Genomic DNA, 23,387 nt, shown 5'->3' with positions numbered 1-23,387 from the left:
TTTTGAGACAGAGAGAGACAGAGCATGAACGGGGGAGGGTCAGAGAGAGAGGGAGACACAGAATCGGAAGCAGGCTCCAGGCTCTGAGCCATCAGCCCAGAGCCCGACGCGGGGCTTGAACTCACGGACTGAGAGATCGTGACCTGAGTTGAAGTTGAACGCTTAACCGACTGAGCCACCCAGGTGCCCCTGACAGCTTCCACTTTTAAGCTATTTGAATGATACTACGATAAGCATTTGTGTACAAGTTTTTGAGCGCACTTACATTTTCAATTCTTCTGTGTGGATTTTGAATGGTATTTCTGGGTCTCATAGAAACTCTATGTTTAACTTTGTGAGGAACCCCCAAACTTTTCCACAGTAGCTGCACCGTTTTACATTCCCACCAGCAGTGTACGAGCGTTCCAATTTTTCTGCCTTCTCAATAACACTTATTACTTGTCTTTTGACTGTAACAATCCTAATAAGTGTGATGTGGTATCTTATTGTGGCTTTGGTTGCACTTTCCCGATGGCCAGTGTCGTCGAGCATCTTTTCACACACGTACGATTTGTGTATTTTCTTTCAAGAAATGCCTATTCAAAATCTTTCCTTATTTTATAATTGAGCTATTTATCTTTTTATTGTTAAGTTGTGATATGTTTTGGTATATGTTTTGGACTCAAGTTCCCTGTCAGATATATAGTTTGCAAATATTTTCTCTCATTCTGTGGATTGTTTTTTCACTTCCTTGATACTGTCCTTTAAAACGCAAAGGTTTTAAACTTTGATGAAGTACAATTTATCTATTTTTTGTACAGAAATAATATTGCAAGAGTTCATTTTTCCCTAAGGACAAATAAAGTTAGGTTACGTTTCATGTGGTAGTGTACTCGTTCATAGTAGCTTTGGTGTTACTCTTTAGAACTCTTTTATGGCGTATTGTATAATAACACACACACTAGGAGTCCCTGCTTCCAGAGCAAGAGAGGAAACATGCGAGTATAAAATAAGTGAAGAAAAAATCTTGTAACATTACTGAAAGAGCCTAGAAGCAATGGACAATCTGACAGCTATGAGATCTGGTGCCCAGCTCCCTGGAGAAAAGGTTGATTCCAGGCTGGAGCAGGAAATACCCAGAACAGGCTTTGGGGCATCTTGTTCTGGAAAGCAAAGATGTCGGAGCATAGGACAACAGCAAAAGAACACAGAGCTCCCACTGCCTAAAACAGGGCGATCTGAATGTCACAGAGATGCATGAATGCACTTGAAACCTTGAATATACAAAATATTCAGAGTGACAGGCAACTGGGTGCGAGGATGAAGGGAGAGAAACACACTGGATACAACTCCTTACTCTGAAAATTGGCGACTAACTAGGCATCTGTCCCTGTGTCAATTCTATTTCCTGCGTAAATCTTCCCTGTGTGAATTGTATCACAGGGTTACCAAATTGTCATAGTTGGTGAGGGAAAGGTCTTCTTTCAAAGAATTTCCAGTTAATAAACGAGAAAGGGGGGCACCGGGGTGGCTCAGTGGATTGAGCATCGCACTCTTGAATTCAGCTCAGGTCATGACACCAGGGTCCTGGGATAGAACCCCTCCCTGCCCTTCCTCCGCCTCCTTCCTCTTCCCCCTTCCTCCCCCTTCCTCCTCCTTCCTCCTCTTCCTCCTCCTCCTCCTCCTTCCCTCTCTTCCTCCTTCCTCCTCCTTCCTCTTCCTCCTTCCTCCTCCTTCCTCTTCCTCCTTCCTCCTCCTTCCTCTTCCTCCTTCCTCCTCCTTCCTCTTCCTCCTTCCTCCTCCTCCTCCTCTTCCATAAGCAAAGAGTCTGCTTAAGAACCTATCTCTCCCTCCCTGCCCTCCCCCACTCATGCACACACTCTCTCCCACTCTCTCTCTAAAATAAAAATAAATCAATGAGGAAGGAATGATAGAACTGGAAAATCACCATTTTGCAACTCTCAACAAAGTAACAGGGCTGTTGCTGGGAATTTACCATGGGGGGGATCAGGTTGTTACCTTGTTACCTTCTGAAGCCCCTAGTTACTGATAGAATCACTAGACGTGCCACCACCAGGCATGCAAACCTCCGAAGAGCTGCAACATGTCACATACAGCACCGCCTGCTCACTTTTCTTCCCTAAAAGTGGAGACCGAATCTAACTGAGCTTCCAGAGTCAACATTTGTAGAAGAATATAGTCAATGACACCAAAGACATCAAACTGAGCCAGACTATAGCTAATTCTATTGGAAAACAAACAACTCAGTGATATACGGCAGGGGGTTTGGGGACATGGTGTGCTTTCGATTAGATCCTTACAGACTTAATAACTGGGGCGCCTGACTGGCTCAGTTGGTAGTTGGTAGAGCATGGGACTCTTGATCTCAGGGTTGTAGTTCAGCTCCACATTGGGGTAGAGTTTACTTAAAATAAAGTAAGATAAAATAAAATAAAATAAAATAAAATAAAATAAAATAAAATAAAATAAAATAAAATAAAATAAAATAAAAAGAAATTATTACCTTTATTAGATATGACAGTAGGGTGCCTGCATGACTCAGTCTGTTAAGCATCTGACTTCGGCTCAGGTCATGATCTCACGGTTCGTGAGTTCAAGCCCCGCGTCGGGCTCTGTGCTGACAGCCTGAAGCCGGGAGCCTGCTTCAGATTCTGTGTCTCCTTCTCTCTCTGCCCCTCCCCTACTCATGCGCTCTCTCTCTCTCTCTCTCTCTCTCTCTCTCTCTCTCAAAAAATAGATAAACATTAAAAAATTTTTTTTTTAATTTGAAAATGCTTCAGCAAAGCAAAAAGGCAGAGGTGAGGTGTGCTGAGCAGGGGGACAGAGCCTGCGAAGCCCCAGTAAGTGGTGAGGCCCAGGGCGATGGGAGCCCCCCAGGGAGCCACGGGAATGGCCAGGACCGGGACCTGCAGACCCTCAGAAGGAACGCCCAGCGTTGGGACATCACCCCGAGGGCACCGGGAGCCTGGCACCTTCCGGGGCCTGTAGGAAGGAGGCCTGGCTGGGGCAGCGGCCCCGAGGCCCTGAGAAGGGAGGCGGTCCGGCCTGAGGAAGTTCTGGGCTTGGGTTTTCAAGGCTGCCGGGCTCAGCTTCCGCGTTCCCCTGAACAAATGGGGACGGAGAGCCGGCCCTGCGCTCCGGGCTGTGGGCAAGGTCCCAGGCCTCATGGAACTCTCCCTCGGTGGCGAAGACACAAAAGCAAAGCAGGCGGACGTGAAATGAAAGGCCATGCGTGACAATGTCAGAACACAACAGGCAGAAATCCTGCAGAGTCCTCCGGGCTGCTGTAACAAATTCCCACAAAGGTAGCGGTGTGAACATCACAACTGATTGTGTAGGACGGACGTCACACACAGGTCCCCTGGGCCAAACTCAAGGTGCTGACAGGACTGCGTCCCTTCGGGAGGCTCCAGAGGAGGATCTGTCCCCGGTCTTTTCCGGTTTCCAGAAGTCCCCGGGAGTCTGGGGCTCTCTGAGCCCTTCTTCGAAGCCACATCAGGTGGGGTCCTTCCGGCCTCACCTCACTCTGGCCTCCGTTTCCCTCCGCCCTCTGCCAGCCTCGTCCACGCCTCAGGACGCCGGCGCTCACATGGGGCCCGCCGGCATCATCCGGGATAGTCGTGTCACTTTTAGGTCAGGGATTCGTCACCGTCGTTTCTTCGACAACCTGAATTCGCCCTTGCCGCGTCACCTAACGGATTCGGAGCTTCCCGGGATCAGGACACCGATCTCTTCAGGGTCTAGTACTGCTGCGGCCACAGATGGGGAGGCTGAGAAAGCAGGGCAGGCACAGGGCCCCGGGAGGGACAGAGGTCCGGCTGAGAGGAGAGACCCGAGGGAAGGGAGAGGAGGGACGTCCCGGTGCCCTGCAGGGGCACCTGCTTGGGACCCGCTCCAGGGAACTCGGCTCAGAAAAGCCCAGGGTTCAGGGCCGGGCCCTGTTACTTGTTGGGGAGGGAAGACAGGAGGGGCGGCTTGTGGGAAGCCCACCCTGGGACAGCGCTTCCCACCCGGGGGCTGGCGCAAAAGTCGCCCGAGTTGGCAGGAATGTGCGCCCACCTCCCCGGAGGGCTCGGAGGAAGGCTCCTCAGACTCTCAAAGGGGCGTGGGACCCATAGATGAGCTCTCGAAGCCTCAGGCCACCGGGGAGGTCACTTCACTTTATTCCATCCCCAGGTTTACACCCAGGAGAACCGAAAACGTGTCTCCACGCAAAAACTCACACGCGAATGTTCCCAGCAGCATTATTACCAGCAGCCAAACCGTGGAGCCAGCCGGTGACCACCCCCCCCCCGCCCCGGGCCCCCGCGGCTGGACGAGCAGGCTGGCGTGGCCCGTCCTTGGCAGGACGCGGCCAGAAAAAGGAATACAGCACTGGTGCGCAGTGCTCCGTGCACGGACCTTGAAAACGCCGAGCTGAGCAAAAGCAGCCCGACGCACAGGACCGGGCTGCATGACTGCTTGAGAGAAGGTTCCAGAATAAGCGAAACCAGAAGGTAGACGAGCGGCTGCCTGGGGCCAGCGGTGCCGATGGGGAGTGACTGTTAATGGGTATGATTCTCTGGCGGGTGATGAGAATACTCCACGCAGATGGCGGTGGTGCTCTAACAACGGCAAGGCCGCTGAGCCGCACGGCTGGGACAGGTGAGCCGCGCGCGGGCGGCGGGGGCCGTCTCTCAGTCGCCGAATCTTAAAAGGCAGAAGGGGAGGGGCGCCCGGGCGGCTCAGTCAGTGGAGCTGTGACTCTCGATCTCAGGGTTGTGAGTTCCAGCCCCACGTTGGGCGTGGAGATTACTTGACAGGAGAAGGGGAAGGAGGAGAGGAAGAAATGGCTGCTCGGCTTTTGAAGTCTGTGGATGGGGGGCTTGTGCAGGACAGGGGACCAGCCTACGGCCGGCCGCGCCAGGCGCCAGAGGAGGAGGGACACGGTGAGGGGAAGGGGCCCAGGGTCGGCTGGAGCTTCTGGGGCTGAGTTCTGCCCCAACCTGATTCCCCCGCCCCCACTTCTTCTCCTCAACCTCTCTCACAGAGACTCCCCCCTCCTTCTGCCACCCTCCCAGAAGCTCTGCTTTTTTTGGGGAGGCTGCATTTTAGGGGAGGGACGTGCTGCAGAAACAGCCCCTTTCTGGGTCCTTTGGCAGAAGGGTGGCCCCAGTTTTTGCATGGTGTAGATGGTCAGCTGGGCAAAGAGAGGGTCTGACCTCTCTTTTCTCTTTAGAGCGGGGCAGTGGAGCCTGGCCTCAATCCATTGTTCCAACAAGAACAGAGAGAACAGCTTTGGAAAGTGACACGGTGACCAGAGAGGACAGGGGGTGTGACCACACTAATGGGATGAGCCCCCCCCCCCCCCATGCTGGACCCTGGCTCAACCTGGGACAGCACTCTGCTGGGAGGGTGGAACCTTGAACCCCTCCCCAGAACCCCAAATCAGACTCCTAAACACCCCTGTTTGGGCACTGGGTCCCCAGAGATGGCTTAGTGGGGCAGAGGCCCCAACTTCCTGGAACTTGAGGATCATTCACTGAAGCGGGGGAGGGAGAAAGGGAGTGGGCCTAACAGACGGGGAGAGGATTCTGGAGGCCAGGGAAAGGGGCAGACTTGACCCCCCAACTTTGCCCTTCTGTCACTGGCCCCCTCCCCTCTCCTTTCCCTGCCCCAATCGTCTCGGTGTCTAGGTCCTGGCCCTGGGAGGAGGGGACGTTGCGGATGGGAGAGGGGAGGGGGCTCAGGCTGGAAGAACAGAGACCCAGCTCCGGGGCAGATCTAGCGAGGGCAGCAGCCTCCGGCCTGTTTCCCCGAGCCCCGGCTCCCTGGATCCCCCCAGATCCCAGGCTTCCAAAGCAAGGCCAGAGCCCCCCCCCCCCCCCAGCATGCCCTCCAGGATGGGGTAGGGGATGCCCACAAGCCAGGGGGGCCCCCAGGCTGAAGACAGAAGACCAGGGCTGCCTGGGGAGTACCAGAGGCTGAGGGTCCGGGCCACCGAGGACTCGGGTCCTTCAACTGCTCCTGCTGCTCCAAGGCTGGGAAAGGGGGTGAGGGCGATGCAAGAGGACTGAGGGGCAGAGGACAGCAGGGGTCAGTGCGGGGGGCGGCTGTATGGACAGCTGTGTGCAGGCAGGGCCTCCGGGGAACAGGGACTTCAGCTCCAGTCCTGGGGCTGCTGGAGGAAGGGGAGCTGGGGTCGTGCAGGCCGGTGGTTAGGAGCAGCTCCTAGGCGGAGGGGCTTGGAGAGTCAGGGACCAAGAGATTCCCCACTGCACAGGTCTCTGAGGGTACGAGGCTGGCTGAACCCTGGGTCTGCCTGCCTCTCCACCCCCGTGTGCTTGGCAGGTCTTCACCCGGCCTCGTGGGCCGAGTCACATTCGCAGGCGTGTGGGGTCAGGGGGTCTGTGCATGTGGGTTCACGGCTCTGCTCGTGTTCTGAGCCCCTGACTGTTGCTCTGTGCTTGTGTGTTTGTGACCGTCTGTAGGGACATCTATCAACGTGACCTGCGTTCGTGCCCTCTGTGGGAGTATGCGTCTGGGACGGAACCTGTGTCTAGAACACGGGGTGGTCTGTGAGGTTGGGGTCTTTAGTCCAAGTGTGTGTGTCTGTGAGTGTGTGTGAGTGCGTGTTTCTCCCTGTTTGGGGGCCAGGGTCGGGGCAGTGGGAGGGGAAGGGGGCAGGGAGCCGGGAGTCCTGGGAAGCCGACTCTGTGGGCAGAAGGGGAGAAGGGGAGGAGGGGAGGCGGGGGCAGGGGGAGCACAATATCCCCGCCGGGGCCCCTGACCTCAGCACGGCGCCCGCCCCAGCCCCTCTCCGTTGCCGGGACCATCAACCACGGTGGCCCGCCAGGCCGGGGCCTCGCTGACAGCCGCACAGCAGCTGGCCCGGCCCTGCTCCCCACCCCCCCTTTGCTGCCCCAAGGCCCCCAACATAAAGTCCTGCCTCCTCTCCCTTCCCCCAGGCCAGAGGCGGTGGGCCCCGGGAGGCCACCACGTCCAGGCCTCTCCCACCGTCCCCACAGGCCACTCGGCAGGCTCGGAGCCGGGGGACGTGGTGGCCGTGTGGGAGCACCGCCGCTGCCCTGCCGGGTGGAGAGGGAGCCACCCGTGCCCATGTCGGGGCAGTGGGACCGGCCGGTCCCGGCCAGTGACGGTAGTGCCTCCCTGATGCCAGGACGGCTCCCTGCATCTGGCCGCCCTGCCCTCACGTGGGCCCCTCCCTCCCCCCCACCCCCCCCACCCCCCCTTTCCCAAGTCCACCAGCACCACCGCGGGGCGGGGAACCGCTCTGGGTGCCGGTGAGCCGGCAGGCCCCATACGGCTGGCAAGGAGGTGACTGGGCTCCTGCTGGGGGCAGGGAATGAGAGGGCACGGGGGCACCCACGGGGCTAACGTAGCTGTCACACAGCGTGCACAGTGCCTTTCAGGGGCCACAGAGATGTTCTCTTCTAAATTTCCTTAAAGCCAGAAGACAACAATGAATATAATACTGAATATATGAAAATGGATTGTATTTGTCTTTATACCAATGCAATTATCAAATACAATGTACAATTTACGGGGGCGCCTGGGGGACTCAGTCAGTTAAGCATCTGACTCTTGATGAGGAAACGATCTCAGGATTTCATGAGTTTGAGCCCCGAGCCCGGAGTCAGGCTCTGCACTGACAGTGTGGAGCCTGCTTGGGACTCTCTCTCTCTCTCTCTCTCTCTCTCTCTGTCCCTCCCCTGCTTGTGCTCACTCTCTCTCAAAATAAATAAAACATTATATATATAGTATTTTTTAATGTTTATTTTTGGGAGACAGAAAGTGAGCAGGGGAGGGGCGGAGACCGAGGAAGAGCCAGAATGCAATGCAGCTCCAGGCTCTGAGCTGTCAGCACAGAGCCTGACACGGGGCTTGAGTCCACGAACCTTGAGATCATGACCCGAGCCAAAGTCAGACGCTCAACCGGCTCAGCCACCCAGACAGACGCCCCTGTATGTATAGTTTAAGTAATTTTCTGCCCAGTGTGGGGCTTGAACTCACGCCCGAATGCGAGAGTCGCGAGCGGCACCTCCTGAGCCGGCCGGTGTCCCCTACAAAATCCCATCTTAAACGATTTTTATGCGGGACGGCAAAGCGCCGGCTCACGCACGGGCAGGACACGGCCTCCGGAGGGTCGCCGGGCTGGGGGCTGAGGCGGCCCGGTGCCCCAGGTCTGTCCCGCTCCCACGAGCACCCAGAATCCCGGAGGCGGAGCGCGGGGGGTGGTGGTGTGCGCCCGATGCAGGGGGTCCCAGAGCCCTCCTGGGGGCACAGCTCCCGGGGCGGCCCTGCCCTCGGCCACCCTCAGGGTCACACCGCTGCCGGCGGCGGCCTCCACGTGACCGGCGCGGGCACCCGCCCCCACCGCCGGGGAGCGCAGCTGACCCCGGGCGGCCAGCGCGGGCGCCGAGGGGTGTGGGAGCTGGGGCAGGGGTGCGCGGGGCTTCGGCAGCGAGAGCGCGGCAGAGGGAGCCCGGGGCGGGGCGCGGCGGCCCCCGCAGCACAGGGGCGAGCACGCGGTGCGCGGAGGCGGGTCCCACCTGCCGGCCGCAGGCGACGTGATGGAGGAGGGGCCCGCGTGACGAGCGGTTGGGGCCCGACGCGGGGGACCGTGGGACCCCTGGCGGGTCTGGGGGGCAGAGTCCGCGTGGGCCTCGGCGGGACTCGGTCGGTGCGTGTGCGTGCGGGGTGCGCACGCCTCCTCGTCCCCGGGGCGCAGAAGGGCGCGGCTCGGTGCCTGTGCGGGGGCCGGGGGGCCGCAGAGCCCGCGGGGAGCCGGAGGCCGGGGCGCGCGGGGTCCACTAGGGGGCCCCCGAGTGCAGCCAGCAGGGGCCCGGGGCGGCGCGTGGCGCCTTTGTGTCCGCGTCCCGACCCTTCGCCGAGGGAGGCGCCGAGGAGAGGGCGGGGGGAGCTGGGTCCCCGGTCCGGAGCCCACTGGGAAGCGGCGAGCAAAGGGCGGGGGTCAGGAGCTCCCCCGGGGCCAGAAGGAGGCCCGGGTGGGGTTCCCGTTTCCTGCTGGCCGAGCGTCTGGGGCGGGAGGGCAGAGCCGTCGCCGCGCTTCCAGACTTGGGGGCGGAAGCCGAGCGCTTCCAGGAGGAGGAGGCACCTGCGGGGAAACGCGGGAAAGGAGCCGCGGCCGGTGTGGACTGCGCCGGGGGCGGGGGCTGGGGGGCCGGGGGGCCGGGGGGCCGGGGGGCCGAGGCCCCGGCCGTGCGCTCGCCCCTGGGGCAGGCCTTTCCCCTCGGAGAGGCACCAGGGACGCGGACTTCCGAACCCCCCCCCCCCCCCCCCCCCCCCCGGGAGCTCGGGGTGGCGGGGGACTGAGCTGCCGGCGGCGTGCGCGTCCGGGCCCAGCCTCCTCCCCTTCCTGCTCGCTCCTCCGACCTGGACTAGCTGCCTTCCCTCTCCGATGCTCGGCCTCTCCTGTGTAAGCTCGGAGAAGCCGAAGCGCTTGCAATTTGAGGGGCGCCCGGCCGAAGTCAGTCCCCCATATATGTTTGTGAGGTTGGTGGATGAAGGAACAGGCAGGCAGCCACCTGGCTGGCCCAGTTGATGGAGCGGGTGACTCGGCCCAGGGTTGGTTTAAGGCCCTCGGAGGGCGCGGACATTGCTTGGGGTCTGTAAGGGGCGCCCAGTAGTTGACGTCAGTTGAGGGTCCGACTCCTGATCTTGGCTCAGGTCGGGATGTCACGGCTCAGCTGTGGGATCGAGCCCACTTTGGGCTCTGAGCTGACACTGTGGAGGCTGCTTGGGATTCTCTCCCTCTGCCGCTCCCCAGCTCTCTGTCTCTCTCTCAGAATAAATAAACTTAACAACAACAACAAAAAAAGTCTTTAAAAAATGTTTTTTAAAAAAAGGAAGGACAGAGAGGGAGGGAGGGAAAAAGGAAAAAAGGGAAACTATTCTAGGGTCTTGAGACAAAATTTTGTATGAGAGGTTTTTTTTTTTTTTTTTTTTTTTTTTTTTTTTTTTTTAAATTTGTGTTTATTTTTGAGAGAGAGAGAGAGCACAAGTAGGGGAGGGGCAGAGAGAGAGGGAGACACAGAATCCGAAGCAGGCTCCAGGCTCTGAGCTCAACCCACTGGGCCACCCAAGTACCCCAGTTTCTTTTTTCTTTCTTAACTTTTTATTTTTTTAACAATTTTTTTTTAACGTTTATTTATTTTTGAGACAGAGAGAGACAGAGCATGAACGGGGGAGGGGCAGAGAGAGAGGGAGACACAGAATCTGAAACAGGCTCCAGGCTCTGAGCTGTCAGCACAGAGCCTGACGCGGGGCTTGAACTCACAGACCGTGAGATCATGACCTGAGCCCAAGCTGGACGCTTAACCGACTCAGCCACCCAGGCTGCCCCAGAGGTTCTTAATAAAGAACATTTTTGAAAGGATTTAAGATCTGTTACAAAGTTGCATAAAATACAAAGTAGCCAGATAAGGGGCAACAAAGGTACGTTTTTCCCCAAGTTCACAGTTGTACCCCCGGATGAGGTCGGTGCCTGGCACTGGCCAGCCCCCACTGATGATTTGTTGAGTCACCTAATAAGATGGGAGAAGGTGGCATAAATGCAGATTTGGTTTAAACCCAAATAGTAGTGAATTTCAAAACACATTTACATCCTTCCTGAGCAGCTGAGATGCCCTGAGTTCTCAGCCGGGCTGGCTTCTTTTCTGGGGGAGGATCTCCCGCCTGGTTTGCCGGGACTTAAGTGTTGGCCCCTGCCCCCTCCTTGCTTCCAGGCCGGGGGGTGGGTGGGGGGGGCTGGCACGCACCTGTTCTGACTGCGGCTTTCGTCTCCCCTCCCCACCAGTGTAACCCGGGGCCGCTCGGTGCCTTAGCCCTGAGGTTTACTGGCACAGCCCTTGGGGGAGCCATCTGCCGTATCCGTCGGTAAACCGGGAATGAACTAGCAGCTGCCCAGCGCGCCCCGAGGCCTGTTCACCTGTGCCCTGGGAGAGGAGCGGTGTGCGGCAGGAGGGGCACGGTTCGCCTCCCTGTTTCCATCCCACAGCGGGATCCCCGCGGAGGCTGCAGGGCCCCAGAGCCTGACGCTCACAGCGCACCAGACAGCGGTGCCGGAGCGCGTCGCCAGAGGCCACCTGTGGCCGCTGGTCTCCTGGAGCCACCTGGGGACACGGCTGCCCAGCCCTGCCTGCTGGAGCCCCAGCCCCACCCCGTGGCTCCCTCCCAGCCCCGACCCCTGGCCTCCCCGCCGACGGCCGCTCATCGGTGTGGAGGGCATCCAAGTTCTGGTGTCCGTGCTTTCAGTGGGGCACTGGGTCTGGCACATGGCGCAAGGTGTCCTGCTGGTGCAGGGTGAGCCGGGTGGGGGTGCCCTGGGGCTCCCTCTTCCCCCACGGGAGACTGTGTGGGGAGACGGAGGGGCAGGAGGGGACAGGACGTACGGGCCTCAGGACCCTTCCACGTCGGCCCAGCTCCCCCGGAGTCTGTCCAGTGGCCACAGTCCTTGTCCCGGCCTCCAGGCGGCAGTGCCACCTTCACCAGCATGGCCCAATGTGTCCGTGAGCCCCGTCTGGTCTGGCTGAAGAATGGGAAGGTGCCGAGTCCTGGGGATAACGTTCAGCTGACCCACAGCAACAGGTACCCCCAGTTCCTGGGTCCCAACCTCTCCCTCCTGCCACCCCAGGCACTCGTGCCCACCTACACCGAACACACCGCCTGTATCTAAAGTCCACATGGCAACTGCCCCCCCAGCCCCCCCGCGGCTCCGCTCCACCTGCCTCACTGTAGGTCACGCCCCCACACAGGGGGTGGGTACACTGGGTCTGTGGTCTTGGAGACAGCCCCCTCCTTTAGAGCCACCTTGGAGCTTGGTAGGAAGGAGCCCCCAGCAGCTGTGTGTCTCCCCAGCACGTTGACCCCGGTGCAGCTCTCAGGGGAGGACGAGGCCGCCTACCAATGTGTGGCAGAGAACAACGCCGGATGCAGGAGGCCAGTGCCCGCCTGGCTGTGACAGGCGACCCAGAGCGACCCCCTGCCCCAGGAGGCCTGTGGACCATGGCCCTCTCTCCACCTCTGCCATTCGAATGTCCTGGGAACCACCTGCCTCCAGCGGGGACCGCATTGGCTACGTGCCGAGCCTCCTTGGGAGGGTGGGTGTGGACCGACACCCCTGTACCTGATGGGTGGGGCCCCGGGCCAGTTCCCCCCACTCCTCGTGCCCCCCAGCCCTGTCCGGACTCTTGCAGGGCCTCGGGGTCTGTGGCCCTCTGGTGTCTCCCCACGGCCTCCTGCCCTTTCCCTTCCTGGCTCCAACTTCTGTAGCCCCCTCCCTGCTGTGTGGGGACCTGGCACGCACAGCCGAGCACCGGGCGCCCCCTTTGTGGGGTGAAGGGGGTCAAGATGGGTGCGAGGCTGCCAGACTGCTTTGCTCCTCAGAGGCAGCTGGCCCCGAGCTCCAAGAGGCCGAGGGTAGAGGGCTGCTTTGAGCACGCCTTCTCCCACCTGGCTCCGGCCACGGCCAAGGCCCACTCCATCGGCCAAGGCCCACTCCATCTGCGGCAGGGGGTGCCGGCCGGGACTCCGCCTCCATTGCCGCCTCCACCACGGGGGGCAGGGCAGTCAGCCTCACACCATCTCCTCTGCAACTCCAGCCACCCTGGGGTTGGCTTCTCCACCAAAGTGCTCAACACCACCTCCGTGCAGGCCTCCTGGGGCCAGTCCATGGCTTCCGACTCTCACCGCAAGCTGCCGGCTGCTCGTTTTGAGGGGCCTCTGCTCCTGCCCGGAAGCGTCAGCTCCTTCCTCTACACAGATCTGGGCGAGGCCCTGACCCTCCTATGGCTCCCCTGCCCTCTTCTCAGGGTCTCTCCCCAGGCACTGAGCCTTCAGTGCTCCCCGCAGAGCCGGCCGCCCTGTACCAGATCAAACTGCAGGCGTTCAAGGACCTTGGGGATGGTTAACAGCAGCTCCCGCTTTGTCTCCCTGCGTGAGGTGCCCCTGGCCACCCCTGGTGAGTGGGGTCCTGAGGCAGGGAGGCAGGTGGGCAAAGGAGCCCCTCCCTGCCCCTTGGTCCTAACATGAGTCCTGAACAGCTGAACTGACACGAGCTGCTTCTCTGAGCCGCCATATGGCCATCTCCCCCCTTTTCAGACCCAAAGCACTGGCCCCTCTTCAGGGGCATCCCTCCCCATCTGACTGCTCTTTTTGAAAGGAGACAGAGTTGGGGTTTGGTGGCTGTGAATCCTTTGCAGAGGCATGGGGCACCCCGTCCGTGCCCTCGATTCCTCCTCCCTCTGCCAGCCCATGGCACCCAGGGCCCCACTGTCCCTCCAAGGGCTGTCCTGTATTGTACCAAAGGAGGGAAGACTTTGGAGGAAGAAAAACCCAGGGTTTATTTATCTTATTTATTTATTTATTGAGAGTGTGAGCGGGGGAGGGGCAGAGAGTGAGGGAGACAAGAGGCTCTGCACTGACAGCAGAGAGCCCAACGTGGGGCTTGAACTCACGAACGGTGAGATCATGACCTGAGCCGAAGTCAGATGGTCAACCAATGAGCCACCCAGGCACCCCGAAAAACCCCAGGTTTGGAGGGGGACCCCCAACAGGGTCTGCTCTGTGCTCCTGGAATGACGCTGGTGCCAATGACAAGACCCCGGTGAGGCCGGGCCCTGCCCCTACACCATGAAATGTGGCCGGGACCGAAGGGTTAAAAACAGCCCCAAACTTCCGGTCCTTGAGGAAACAACATCCTGTCCCCTGGGTGGACCCGATCTAAGTGCGTTGTTGGAAATAATGAAAATGGACATAATAAATTAGGACCCGGTTCATGTTCTGGGTCGTAAGGAACACTTGGGGGAGCAGGGTGAGGTGGCAGGAGGGTTCCGGTGTCTCCGGGTGCCGCACGCAGACTGAGGGCCAGCAGGGCAGAGCGAGCTGTGGCTCCAAGGCTGCCGTCTCTAGAAGCCTCGTGTCACAGTGGAGACCAGAGCGGTTATGATGGGAGGGGAGGCCAGGACAGCTGGGGGCCCAGCCTCTGCTCAGTGCTGCCTCCTTCCCTGCGCTCTTGACCCGAAATGGGAGGTCGGTGGCCTCCAGAGCTCGGGCTCCACATAAGGGTGGAGGGACAAGAACACACAGTGGGCACAGGCTCTCAAGAACCATCGTGGTGGACAGAAGGGGCATGACCCGAAGCTGCCCCGTAGCCGCAGGGAGCACAGGCGACAGCTCGTCTTCCGATCGCCCCTAAATGGACCAAAGCACGAGGCACAGGAAAGTTTAGAAACCATTCCTTTCTTTATTAAACATAGCTTGCAAGTGATAAATATTACAAAGTTTTTTTTTCTTTTAATCCTTTCTCCAAAAATTAGCTTATTATTTGAATCTGTTGCTGCTGAAGTACTCAGCAGCATCTGAAACGGATGGGAGTGTATTTGCCTTTTTGAAAACCAGTTTCTGTTGGTCTTAGTTTTTTCATTTTAATTTCCAAACACAATGCAGAAAATCAGAATGAGGTTTAAAAAAAAAAAAAGGAAACTTAGAGCCTGTGCAAAAGGGTCCTGCCCCCCAACCCCCATTCAGAGAGGCCGGTCCCGCCCCAGCCCCGCCCCCCACCCCACCCCCACGCTGCCCAACCTTCAGGCCTCACTCACCAGTCCCAGACCCTCTCCAGGCTTCCTGGGGTGGGGTGGGGGGGGCGGGGGGGGGCGGGTGGGAGGGAGAAAGGGGGGCCTCGAATGCGGGAGCCCAGGACCGGGCTGTGCGGAGCCGCCTGCAAGGGCTCAGATGAGGTCTGAGGGAGGGAGACGAGAAGTGGGTACATCTGAGCTCCGCCACGCCGCCGTCACCCTGCGGCTCACCGAGAACGCAGGCCGCCAGACCAGAAGCCTGGGCACCACTGCCCCCAGCACCCCGGGGGCCCCGAGGGCAAAGCGGCCACAGCTCTGCCGACACCTCGACCTCACTCTGCTGCCCTTCCCGAAACCAAAGTAATGGCGGGGCCGGGCCGGGCCACGCACGCAGCCACCGCAGCACTTAGGTGCCCTCCCTGCATCTGGGGCCCCACCACACTCCCCACCTCCAGCTGTTGTCTTGCAGGTGAGGAAAGAAGCATGGAACGGAACCTTACACTTCGTGGCCAGGTGATCTCCCCTGTCGCTTCACAGACAAGAAAACAGAGACCCAGAAAATGAACCCTCCCGAAGGGCACGTAGCAAGTTAGTGGGAAAGCCTGGGGCAGGACCCCAGGTCACTGCCACCCCACCCTGTGTGCTGTGGCTCTCCACTCTCGACAGCACGGGCCGGGAACCCCAGCTTTCACAGTGGCCCAGCCTCACCCCCGTGACGAAGCCTAAAACCACGTGTAGACGCACGTGATACGTGAGGCTTTCTTGGGGTGACTTTGCTGAGACCCTATCACCCCTGGTCATCTACGCTCAAGGTGGGGTGGGGGAAATCCCTTGCATAAGAAAGCTTGACACTGAATTTTGTTATATAGGTATATTGTATATATGCTGATGCAGTCAGAGGAAAAAAACAGTGCAAATACAATTACAATTCATAAGAATACTTGGTTTCAATGCCCCCGGGAGCTGCCCCGCTCCCCGGCTGCCCCCCAGCCCCCAGCACCTCCCCGCAGTATCCGCCGAATGCTGGGGGCGGGGGGGCGGGCGGCTTAGGGTCGGGGGTGGGCTCTGCCAAGGCAGTGCTGGTGACCCGGAGGGGCTACTCCAGGGCGGGGGGCAAGGCACAAATCGGGGTGGGTGGTGGGGGAGGTGGCGTCTCTCGGGAGGGATGGGGTGGGGGCAGCTGCCAGTCTCCGCGTGCTGGGCCCGGCCCGCTCCCCGCCCCGGCCTCCACAGCCCTGCCTCCCTACCCCCGCCCCTTCCCCAGAAACCCTTTTGCACACGGATCATACACAAACGGGCACATTACAAAACGACGTAACACAGTTTCACAATATCCATGGCGAGGGCTTTTTTTTCTCTTTTTCAGTTTTTTTTTTTCTACACAATGTACAATTCCTTTTAAATGGATCAAGAAATAGCTTATATACACGAATGAGTCCTTGTTATAACATCTCGGCAGCAAGTATCATAAGCTAATGAAAGTCTTGTTGGAGGGCAGGGGAGCCTAGGGCTGGGTGGGTGGGGTGTGGAGAGAAGGGTTATGCCTTCTGCAGGGGTCTGGGGGAAGGAGTGGTTGGGGAAAGGAACAAAAGTAAAATACCAAGAAGCATCTTTACAAAGCAGTTCTATAGCTAATTCCTTTTAAAGGGGGAAAGGAAAGGTAACCAAAGCAGGAAAACATTTATCTTTGTGTCTTAAAAAAAATTGTCTACCATACATACATCCAAAAATGTGGAAAAAATACTTATTCCAGGGATGGAGAAAGTCCAGATGCTGTGGTCGAATGACAAAAATAGCAAATAAAAATTAAAAAAAAAAAAATCTACAAATGAGGAGGACCCCTGTCCCTCAGCCTTACCCGCCCCCCCCCCCCCGCCCCCCACCGCTCATCTACCCGTTTCAGGCGTCTAGGGAGGAAGCCACCGGCCACAAGCGACTACTTTCAGAGCCTCTGGATGCGGGGGGGGTGGGGGGCAGGCAGAGCCAGCGGGGGCCCTCGCTCTAGCCATCCCCCTGAGCTTCAGAGCACTGGGGTGGAGGACCGCTCTGAACAGGAGGTCGCCTTTCTTCCTATCTTTAGGCACGAGGGTTAGTGTGTATGGGCTCAGCCTGGGGATGGACAGCGACAAGAGACTGGGAGGGACACAAGGTGATCAGTGATGAAAAACTCAAGAAGTAAGGAAGACAGGACAGGGCGGGAGCAAGAGGAGGTGAAAGGCTGGTACTTCACCATGATTAAGGAAAACTCACCCCCATCGCTAATCCCAGGGAAGGGTATGGAAACGGGGAGAAGTGAGAAATCAAACACCAGCGATTGAGCAAAGGGTCATGGAGCTAAACTAGTCGTTGAGCAGCCTCTACGTGACTGAGCCTGAGGGGAGAAACTCTGGGAAGGCTCCCGCTCTGCCCACCCCCAGCCCACCCCCACCGTCCCCCCCGCCGCCTCAGCACCCCGCCAGGCACTAGGCTGGGCGTTCCCCATGGCTCCCAGCTCCCCACCTCGTCTACACTTCCTACTTCCAAACCCCATCACAGGTGGCCTGGCTCCCAGGGAGGAGACTCAGCTCAGGGCAGGGATGGCCCCCAACCAGACGGTATTGCACATTCTCTGTTCCTTACTTTTAATCTCAACTGACAAACTTGGGCACCTGGTACCTCCGAGCTGGGGGAGGGGAGACATGACAGAAATGGCACTTTGTCATGGCGGGCCGGGCGGAAGAGGCTAGACAGACATGCCACAAGGCAAGGTGATTTGCAGGTAAAATTTAAAAAACAACAAAAAACAAAAAGAAAAAAAAATAATAAAAAAGCTTCCAATTTCGTGGAAGAGAGAAAAGCAAAACCAAACGATTTATCCAGTGCTTTCAAAGCACAGAGGGCAAAGCAAAGATGTAAGAATATATCTTTATATATATATATATGTATATATATATAATTTTAAAATAACCCCAGACCCAGTTTCATAATCCCCCTTCTCCCCCACTTACAGTCGGGGGCACCACAGGCCCCAGAAAAAAAACTCCAAACAGCCCCATCACTATCTGTTACTAGCATCTAGCTTCAGATCACTTCACCACTGGGGGAGCCCAGACACAGGCTGTATCTCTGCTCCTTTATTAAGTGCTCAATGAATTTGGGGGAAGGGAGGAAAGAAAAAATCCAGGAAGGCCCGTAGGGCCAGTAGAGTAACCCACAGTGGCTCTGGGGTATGGGGAGGGGGGGACTGAGCCTGATTCCAGCTCCTTCTCCCCACTGACTCACAAACTTTATGGGCAAGATGTGCAGTTTGTGTGTGTGTTAATTTTAAAAGTGCCTTCTTACTTTAAAAACATTATTTAATTTTTTAAAATAAAAGTGGGGGAACTTTCCCAGGTGGCTTTCAAGGACAAAATTCTAAACTCTTCACACGTCTCTGCTCAGTGTATCCCTTTCCTGTACTCTGGCAGCTTCTAGAGCTGGAGAGGCAGGTGTTACGGGAGAGCAGAAACCCCTGCCTTTTAGGGGCTTCCTTTACCTCAGAGACAGCCTGGTCCCCCTCTTGCTTCCCCCACGGTGTGGGCAGATGGGGTGCCAACCTCTCTTATCCCCAGAACAGCAACATTGCACAATTCAGTTCATTCCCTACATTAGTAGCGCTTAAGAAAAAGCTGAAAACAACAAAAAAGGAAAATTAATAGATTTCTGGAGATGGGTTGGGGAGGGGGCACCACAACTACTTTTGCAGCCGAGACTCAGAGCTGGCTTTGACCAGAGTTGTGTGGCTCTGAGCAGTGGGTTCTGCACTCAGGACAGCAGACCAGGGCAGGACTCCAAGCTGGTGAGGCATCCCTGTTCCCTCCTCCTGGCTGGAGGGTGGGACAGACAGATGGGGTCTCACCTGCTGGGAGAGAAAGCCCTTCTCTCTTCCCTTCTCTGTCTCACTCAGCATGTCCCGCCCAGCTCCCAGGACACTGGCTAACTCAGGCTGGATTATAGACGGGACTTGGGGGACTGAGTTTACCAGGAGCAGATCAGGATTAAAAAGGTGGGGGGGGGGTATTTTACAAAGAAAGTAAGGTGAAATAATTTTGGGCTAGTTGACCTGGAATAGACTTCTATCTCCACTGGGACCAGGAGAGCATCCAAGAGGCCAACACCAGCCTCCGTCCTCCTTGGCTCAGCACTATACTTGTCCCCATGTCCCTCTCCCCTTTCTCTGTGGGTCAATTCCGTGGTGGTTACATTTTAAAGCTTCTCCCTCCAGGCTCATTCCCCTCATTCTTAGAGCCCAACTTCAGTACAAAACACCACCTCCCAGACTGTCCAGCCCAGAGACACCAAGGGCTGATGTCCTCCCTATCTGATGCCATCACCTTGCCCCACCCCCAGGTTAAGTGCATTAAAAACTTCTGCCCCCAACGTTGCCAGTCATATCTGCTTGGGGACCCCCTGCAATGCTCCTGTCATTTATCAGAATGTCATCTGTGTTTACAAAAAAGAAAAAAAAAAAAAGAGAAAAAGGAAAATATTGAGAAAATAAAAAGGTTTAACCGTCCACTGAACAAAGGGGAGGACACACAACATCATTAAAAATGATAATAATTAGAGCATAAAAACTTTAGAAACACACGTCAGAGGGCTTAGATTTCTCTCTCCCCAGGACCTCACTCTGACCTCATCCGAGGTGAAGAGCACCTCACTGTGAAAGAAAACCGGAGAGAAGACAAGAGCGGCAGAATCGCAGCAGTGAGAGAGGGGTGGCGGGCAGGGCAGGCGCGTTTTCCTGTTGATTTCTAGGTTTGTCTTCTGTTTTCTGTTTTGTTTTCCGTGTATGGTAGGCACCAGTACAGGCACTGCATGCGACGGAAGTTGGGGGCAATGGGAGAGGAGGGGTAAAGGGTTCAAGGCTGGGGCAGTGCACGTGGACAGGCGTTATTTCTGCCCGCTGATGGACTGCGCTATAGACCGGGGAGGGATCATGTCTAAAAGGTACTCCCGCTGTCTGTCTGCCAAACTGGGAGCTTTGTGTCCTCCGATGCCGGTGTTCAAGTATGCAATGTTGACACCTGGACCCAGGAGACAAAAGCGGGAGTGGGGGGGAGGGGTGGAGGGGCAGGCGTTAGAAGAGGAAGCAGCATCTTCTTGACTGCACGACCCGGTGACCGTCCCAGGTATGACCTGGGAGGACCCGGGGGCGTGGACTTGGAGGTGGGGCGGGGGCACCAGAGGTTGCGTGCATCTGTCCAGACTTAGGTAAGTGTTATGTCAGCAGCCAACTGCCCCTCTGCACCCCACGTTTAGGGAAAGGGGTCCTCTCGAAACTTCAGTCCTACCAGGAACAGAACAAACACGGTCTTGGCGGGATGGGCGAGTCAGAGAAACAGAGGAGAGCATTGAAGACACAGGGATGCACTCATGGAATACGTTTTGGATTTCTGTGAAGCAGCAGCCCTCCACCATTCAAACAGGGTGGGGACAGCTGACCCTGCTCTTGCCATCGAGGTCAGCGACCACACACCCACCAACGGGGCCACCAGACAGTGAACAGACGAGGGCAGGGACCGTGCTGTTTTCACCACCAGAACCCGATCGCGCTGTGCTCGGCACGGACCATGAAGCTAGCAAACACGCTAAATGCCCAGAGTGAAGGGAGGAAGGCCTGAAGAAAGCGCAGAAGCGGAAGAGCGGCCTGCTAGCCTGAAGGCCCCTCCCATCACTGCTTCTTACCTGGCATCCCAAGGAGGCCACCAGGCACAGACAGCTGCGGCGCCTGCGCGAAGTTGGAGAGCATGGAACGGGCAGACGTGGGTATGCCGCGCTGGAGGCCGCTCTGGGGCTGTGGAGCCTGTGACGGGGAGCAGACGGTGGGTCGCTAGGTGGCCGTGACGGAAGGGGTGGGGTGGGGGGGTAGGGGTCCGGGAAGAAGACTTCCCAGCGAAGGCGGACACGCTGGGATCCGCGGCTGGCAAACCACCCCAGACGGCCTCACCTGCCGAAGCGTGTGATGTCTCATGATGGTCTCTTGTTTACTGACACTGGACACGGCCGGAGCCGCAGTGGGGGAAAGGGCTGCCTGCTGCTGTAGTCGCTGTTCGATTTCCTGTCGGGAGTCAGCAGGTCAACTTGGCAGGACAGCACCCAATTTCCTACCCAGGAAACCTAGGGCTCCTCCTATTTCTACTGCTGCCAACACGACAAGTAGGAGGCGTATGGAGAAGGCAAGTTGGGGCTCTGGGCACAAGGAGCTGGCCCTGCTTTGCCGATTAAGGGGTCCGTCTGTCCAGGAAAAGCTGGCGCTCAGATGCTGGCAGGAGACGCCTGGGTGGTGGCAACCAGCTGACGGACGTGATGGTGAGGAGTTTACGGAGGTTTTATTTTTGACTCCTGTCTACCTGTTTTCCAGAAGGTCCCTGGACGCCACCCAAAGGGGTCTGATGGGTGGTGGGGTGGAAGCAGGATTGAGGGGAAGGGTCCAAGCTTCCCAACACATCTTCCCCTCGCCCAGTCCGCAGGGCACACCCGCTCCCTCCTTGCCGTTCCTCTTCGCCGGGCCACATTACAGTCCACTCTCTCCTGGGTCATTCCCTTGTCAAATACGGACTGCAGAGAATTCGGTCTCTCTGAGAGATTTCCAGTACAAATATAATCCCTCCCACCAAAATCCATTTGTTTGAGGAGGACAAGAAGTGGAGGGATTTCTTCGGCCGCCACCAGGGAAAGCCACATGTCTGCCTCCTGTCTGTCCCCACCCTGGACCACACTGTCATTCATGCTCTTGCCCCACCAGAGACAGTCACATGGAGATCAGCAGACAGATCGGTACGGGGAGGGACAGGGAACCCGGGCCTCCAGGCCGTCAGGACCGTGGGGATCGCACAGACAAATCCTCTAAAAACTAGAAGGAGCTACCTTTTGGGAAAACCCAACCTGAGTAGGCGGTTGGGGAGACATCAGGATTCTTACCTGTTCCTGCTGTAGGGCTTTAACGAAAGCGTTCTTCAGCCGGTTGGTGTGTTCGGCCTTTAGAGCCTTCTTCTGGTTGGAGGTCATACACTGCTCGCACAGAATCTTACCATTCTTCTCTTGCTTCCAGTGAGGGGTGAAATCTGTGCGGCACTGGGCGCAAACAAAGGGTTCGACCCGCAGGAGTGAGGCACAGCTTTTGCCTAGATGCCAACAGAGAGAGCAATCAGGGCCTTCGCATCTCCCCATCTCCCGATTCTCTTCACCAAATGAATTTTTCAGGAGGTTATTCCGCTGAATTCAGAAAGAGACTCTACAAGAAGAGTACTCTGCAGTTTATAAAATAACTTTTATTTCATTCGACTGTAACAACGTCACTTTAGGGAATTCAGACGGTACCGTCCCCACTTACAGAGGAGGACACGAAGAAACAGAGCTCCTGAGGGCAAAGCTGAGACAAGAACCCGGCTTTGCGGACTTTTAGTACAGCAAGAAGGAAGCGTGCTAACTCACAGGGCGGCAGACTCCACCTGGGTCCGCGACACGTGCTCCTTAGCACGTTTTTACCTCAGGCCGCACTGTCACATTTCCACCGTTTAGTCGCCAGTGTCCAAATCAGACCTGTTTAGAGTCAATGCTGAGCCCTTCGGGCACTTTCCTCCACCGTCAGGTGTTCCCCTAAGTCCACGTGTCTGGAAACTCAGGCTTAATAACTTCTGTTAGTGCCAATGCTTCACAGTCTGGGTCAGCTCTGGTTCACAGCTTCCACGTGGTCACGGTCACCTACTCAGTCAGTACACCTACTTTCCCACCTGTAAGTCCTCAAGTGGCAGGGACTGAACGTAACAACGCAGCGCAATGCCACACAAGCGCTGACGTTACACGTAAGTGTTCTAGTCACCAAACTGCGTATACGTCGTGCTGGGCACCACTGAAAAGGACCAAGCAATATCCTGCCAAAAATATACACGGTCTACAAAATACAATACAAATGTTAAGCCTAAGATATACAGACATACAAGAGGCATTTCCGAGTAACGAACGGGAGGTGGTCTGACAACAGTTAAGAACAGGTTACTTGACGTCACACAGCGCCCTGGGATACGCGGCCCAGGTCAATCAGGCTTGGCAACCTCCTGCGTAGATAAAAGACTGACCACATAAAACAGCCTCACCTTGGCTGTCGATGACACTCTGTACGACTTCTTCCAAGCCCACCATGTAGATGAACTCGCTATTGGCCGCGCTAGGCAGGAAGTGAAGCAGGGGAGCAGGAGGTTTAGGCGGCGGAATCTCCAGGAGGGTCTTTTCCAGCTGTTTGCGAAGAGCCAGTTTGGCGGCAGCCTGGGAGTTGGCGGCATCGGTCATGGCGCTGGGGCTCGGCAGGGGGGAGGACACCCTGTTCACAGTCCCCGGCTGCATGTGGGAGGCGAGGTTCATATAGATGGCAGAGGATGTTGTGCGCTGGCAGGGAACGGAAGAACTCGACTGCTGGAATGGAGGGGGCACAGGGTCAGTGGCGGGGTGCGGGGGAAGGACGAATTCTTGCTTCAGTGGCAGAAAACACTACCTGAGCCGAGTTGGGACAACTTAGCTTTCCCGAAACTCAGAAAAAAGGACGAGGTGTCCAACCTCAATGAAGAAGAACTCCAGCACACGGGAAAAGAGAACGACAGAGGCTAGGAGGCGGAGGAACACAAGCACGGGGGATGCTCTCTGGCCCACATCCTCAGGCCTCTTCTTCCCCTGACCCCCGCTGCTTTCCTCCAGGCGGGTATGAGCCTGCTGCCGCTCTGCCGTGTACAGCCTCCCTTCTCCGCTCCTACTCCCAGGGAGTCCCTCCGGCTT

General features: G+C 57.2%; 1 protein-coding gene across 6 annotated transcripts in view; it reads right to left on the bottom strand.

The window, feature by feature from the left end:
• Window positions 1–17,201: 17,201 nt before the first annotated feature.
• GATAD2B (GATA zinc finger domain containing 2B) overlaps window positions 17,202–23,387 on the bottom strand; it is an 85,179-nt gene continuing 78,993 nt past the window's right edge. For 5 of the 6 annotated variants that reach the window (XM_042976551.1, XM_042976550.1, XM_042976549.1 and 2 more), the window contains 5 exons: window positions 22,715–23,030; window positions 21,540–21,742; window positions 20,566–20,676; window positions 20,304–20,421; window positions 17,202–19,642 (listed from right to left, as the gene is read on the bottom strand). In XM_042976551.1, the coding sequence (XP_042832485.1) occupies window positions 19,509–19,642; window positions 20,304–20,421; window positions 20,566–20,676; window positions 21,540–21,742; window positions 22,715–23,030 (882 nt within the window). In that variant the 3' untranslated portion in view covers window positions 17,202–19,508. The remainder of the gene's footprint in view (window positions 19,643–20,303; window positions 20,422–20,565; window positions 20,677–21,539; window positions 21,743–22,714; window positions 23,031–23,387) is intronic. The other variant, XM_042976548.1, reaches the window with a different exon arrangement.

This window comes from Panthera tigris, chromosome F3 (genome assembly GCF_018350195.1).
Source record: "Panthera tigris isolate Pti1 chromosome F3, P.tigris_Pti1_mat1.1, whole genome shotgun sequence".
Lineage (NCBI taxonomy): Eukaryota > Metazoa > Chordata > Mammalia > Carnivora > Felidae > Panthera > Panthera tigris.
Note: the sequence above shows the minus strand (reverse complement) of the source record. Positions and strands in the feature narration are given on the sequence as shown.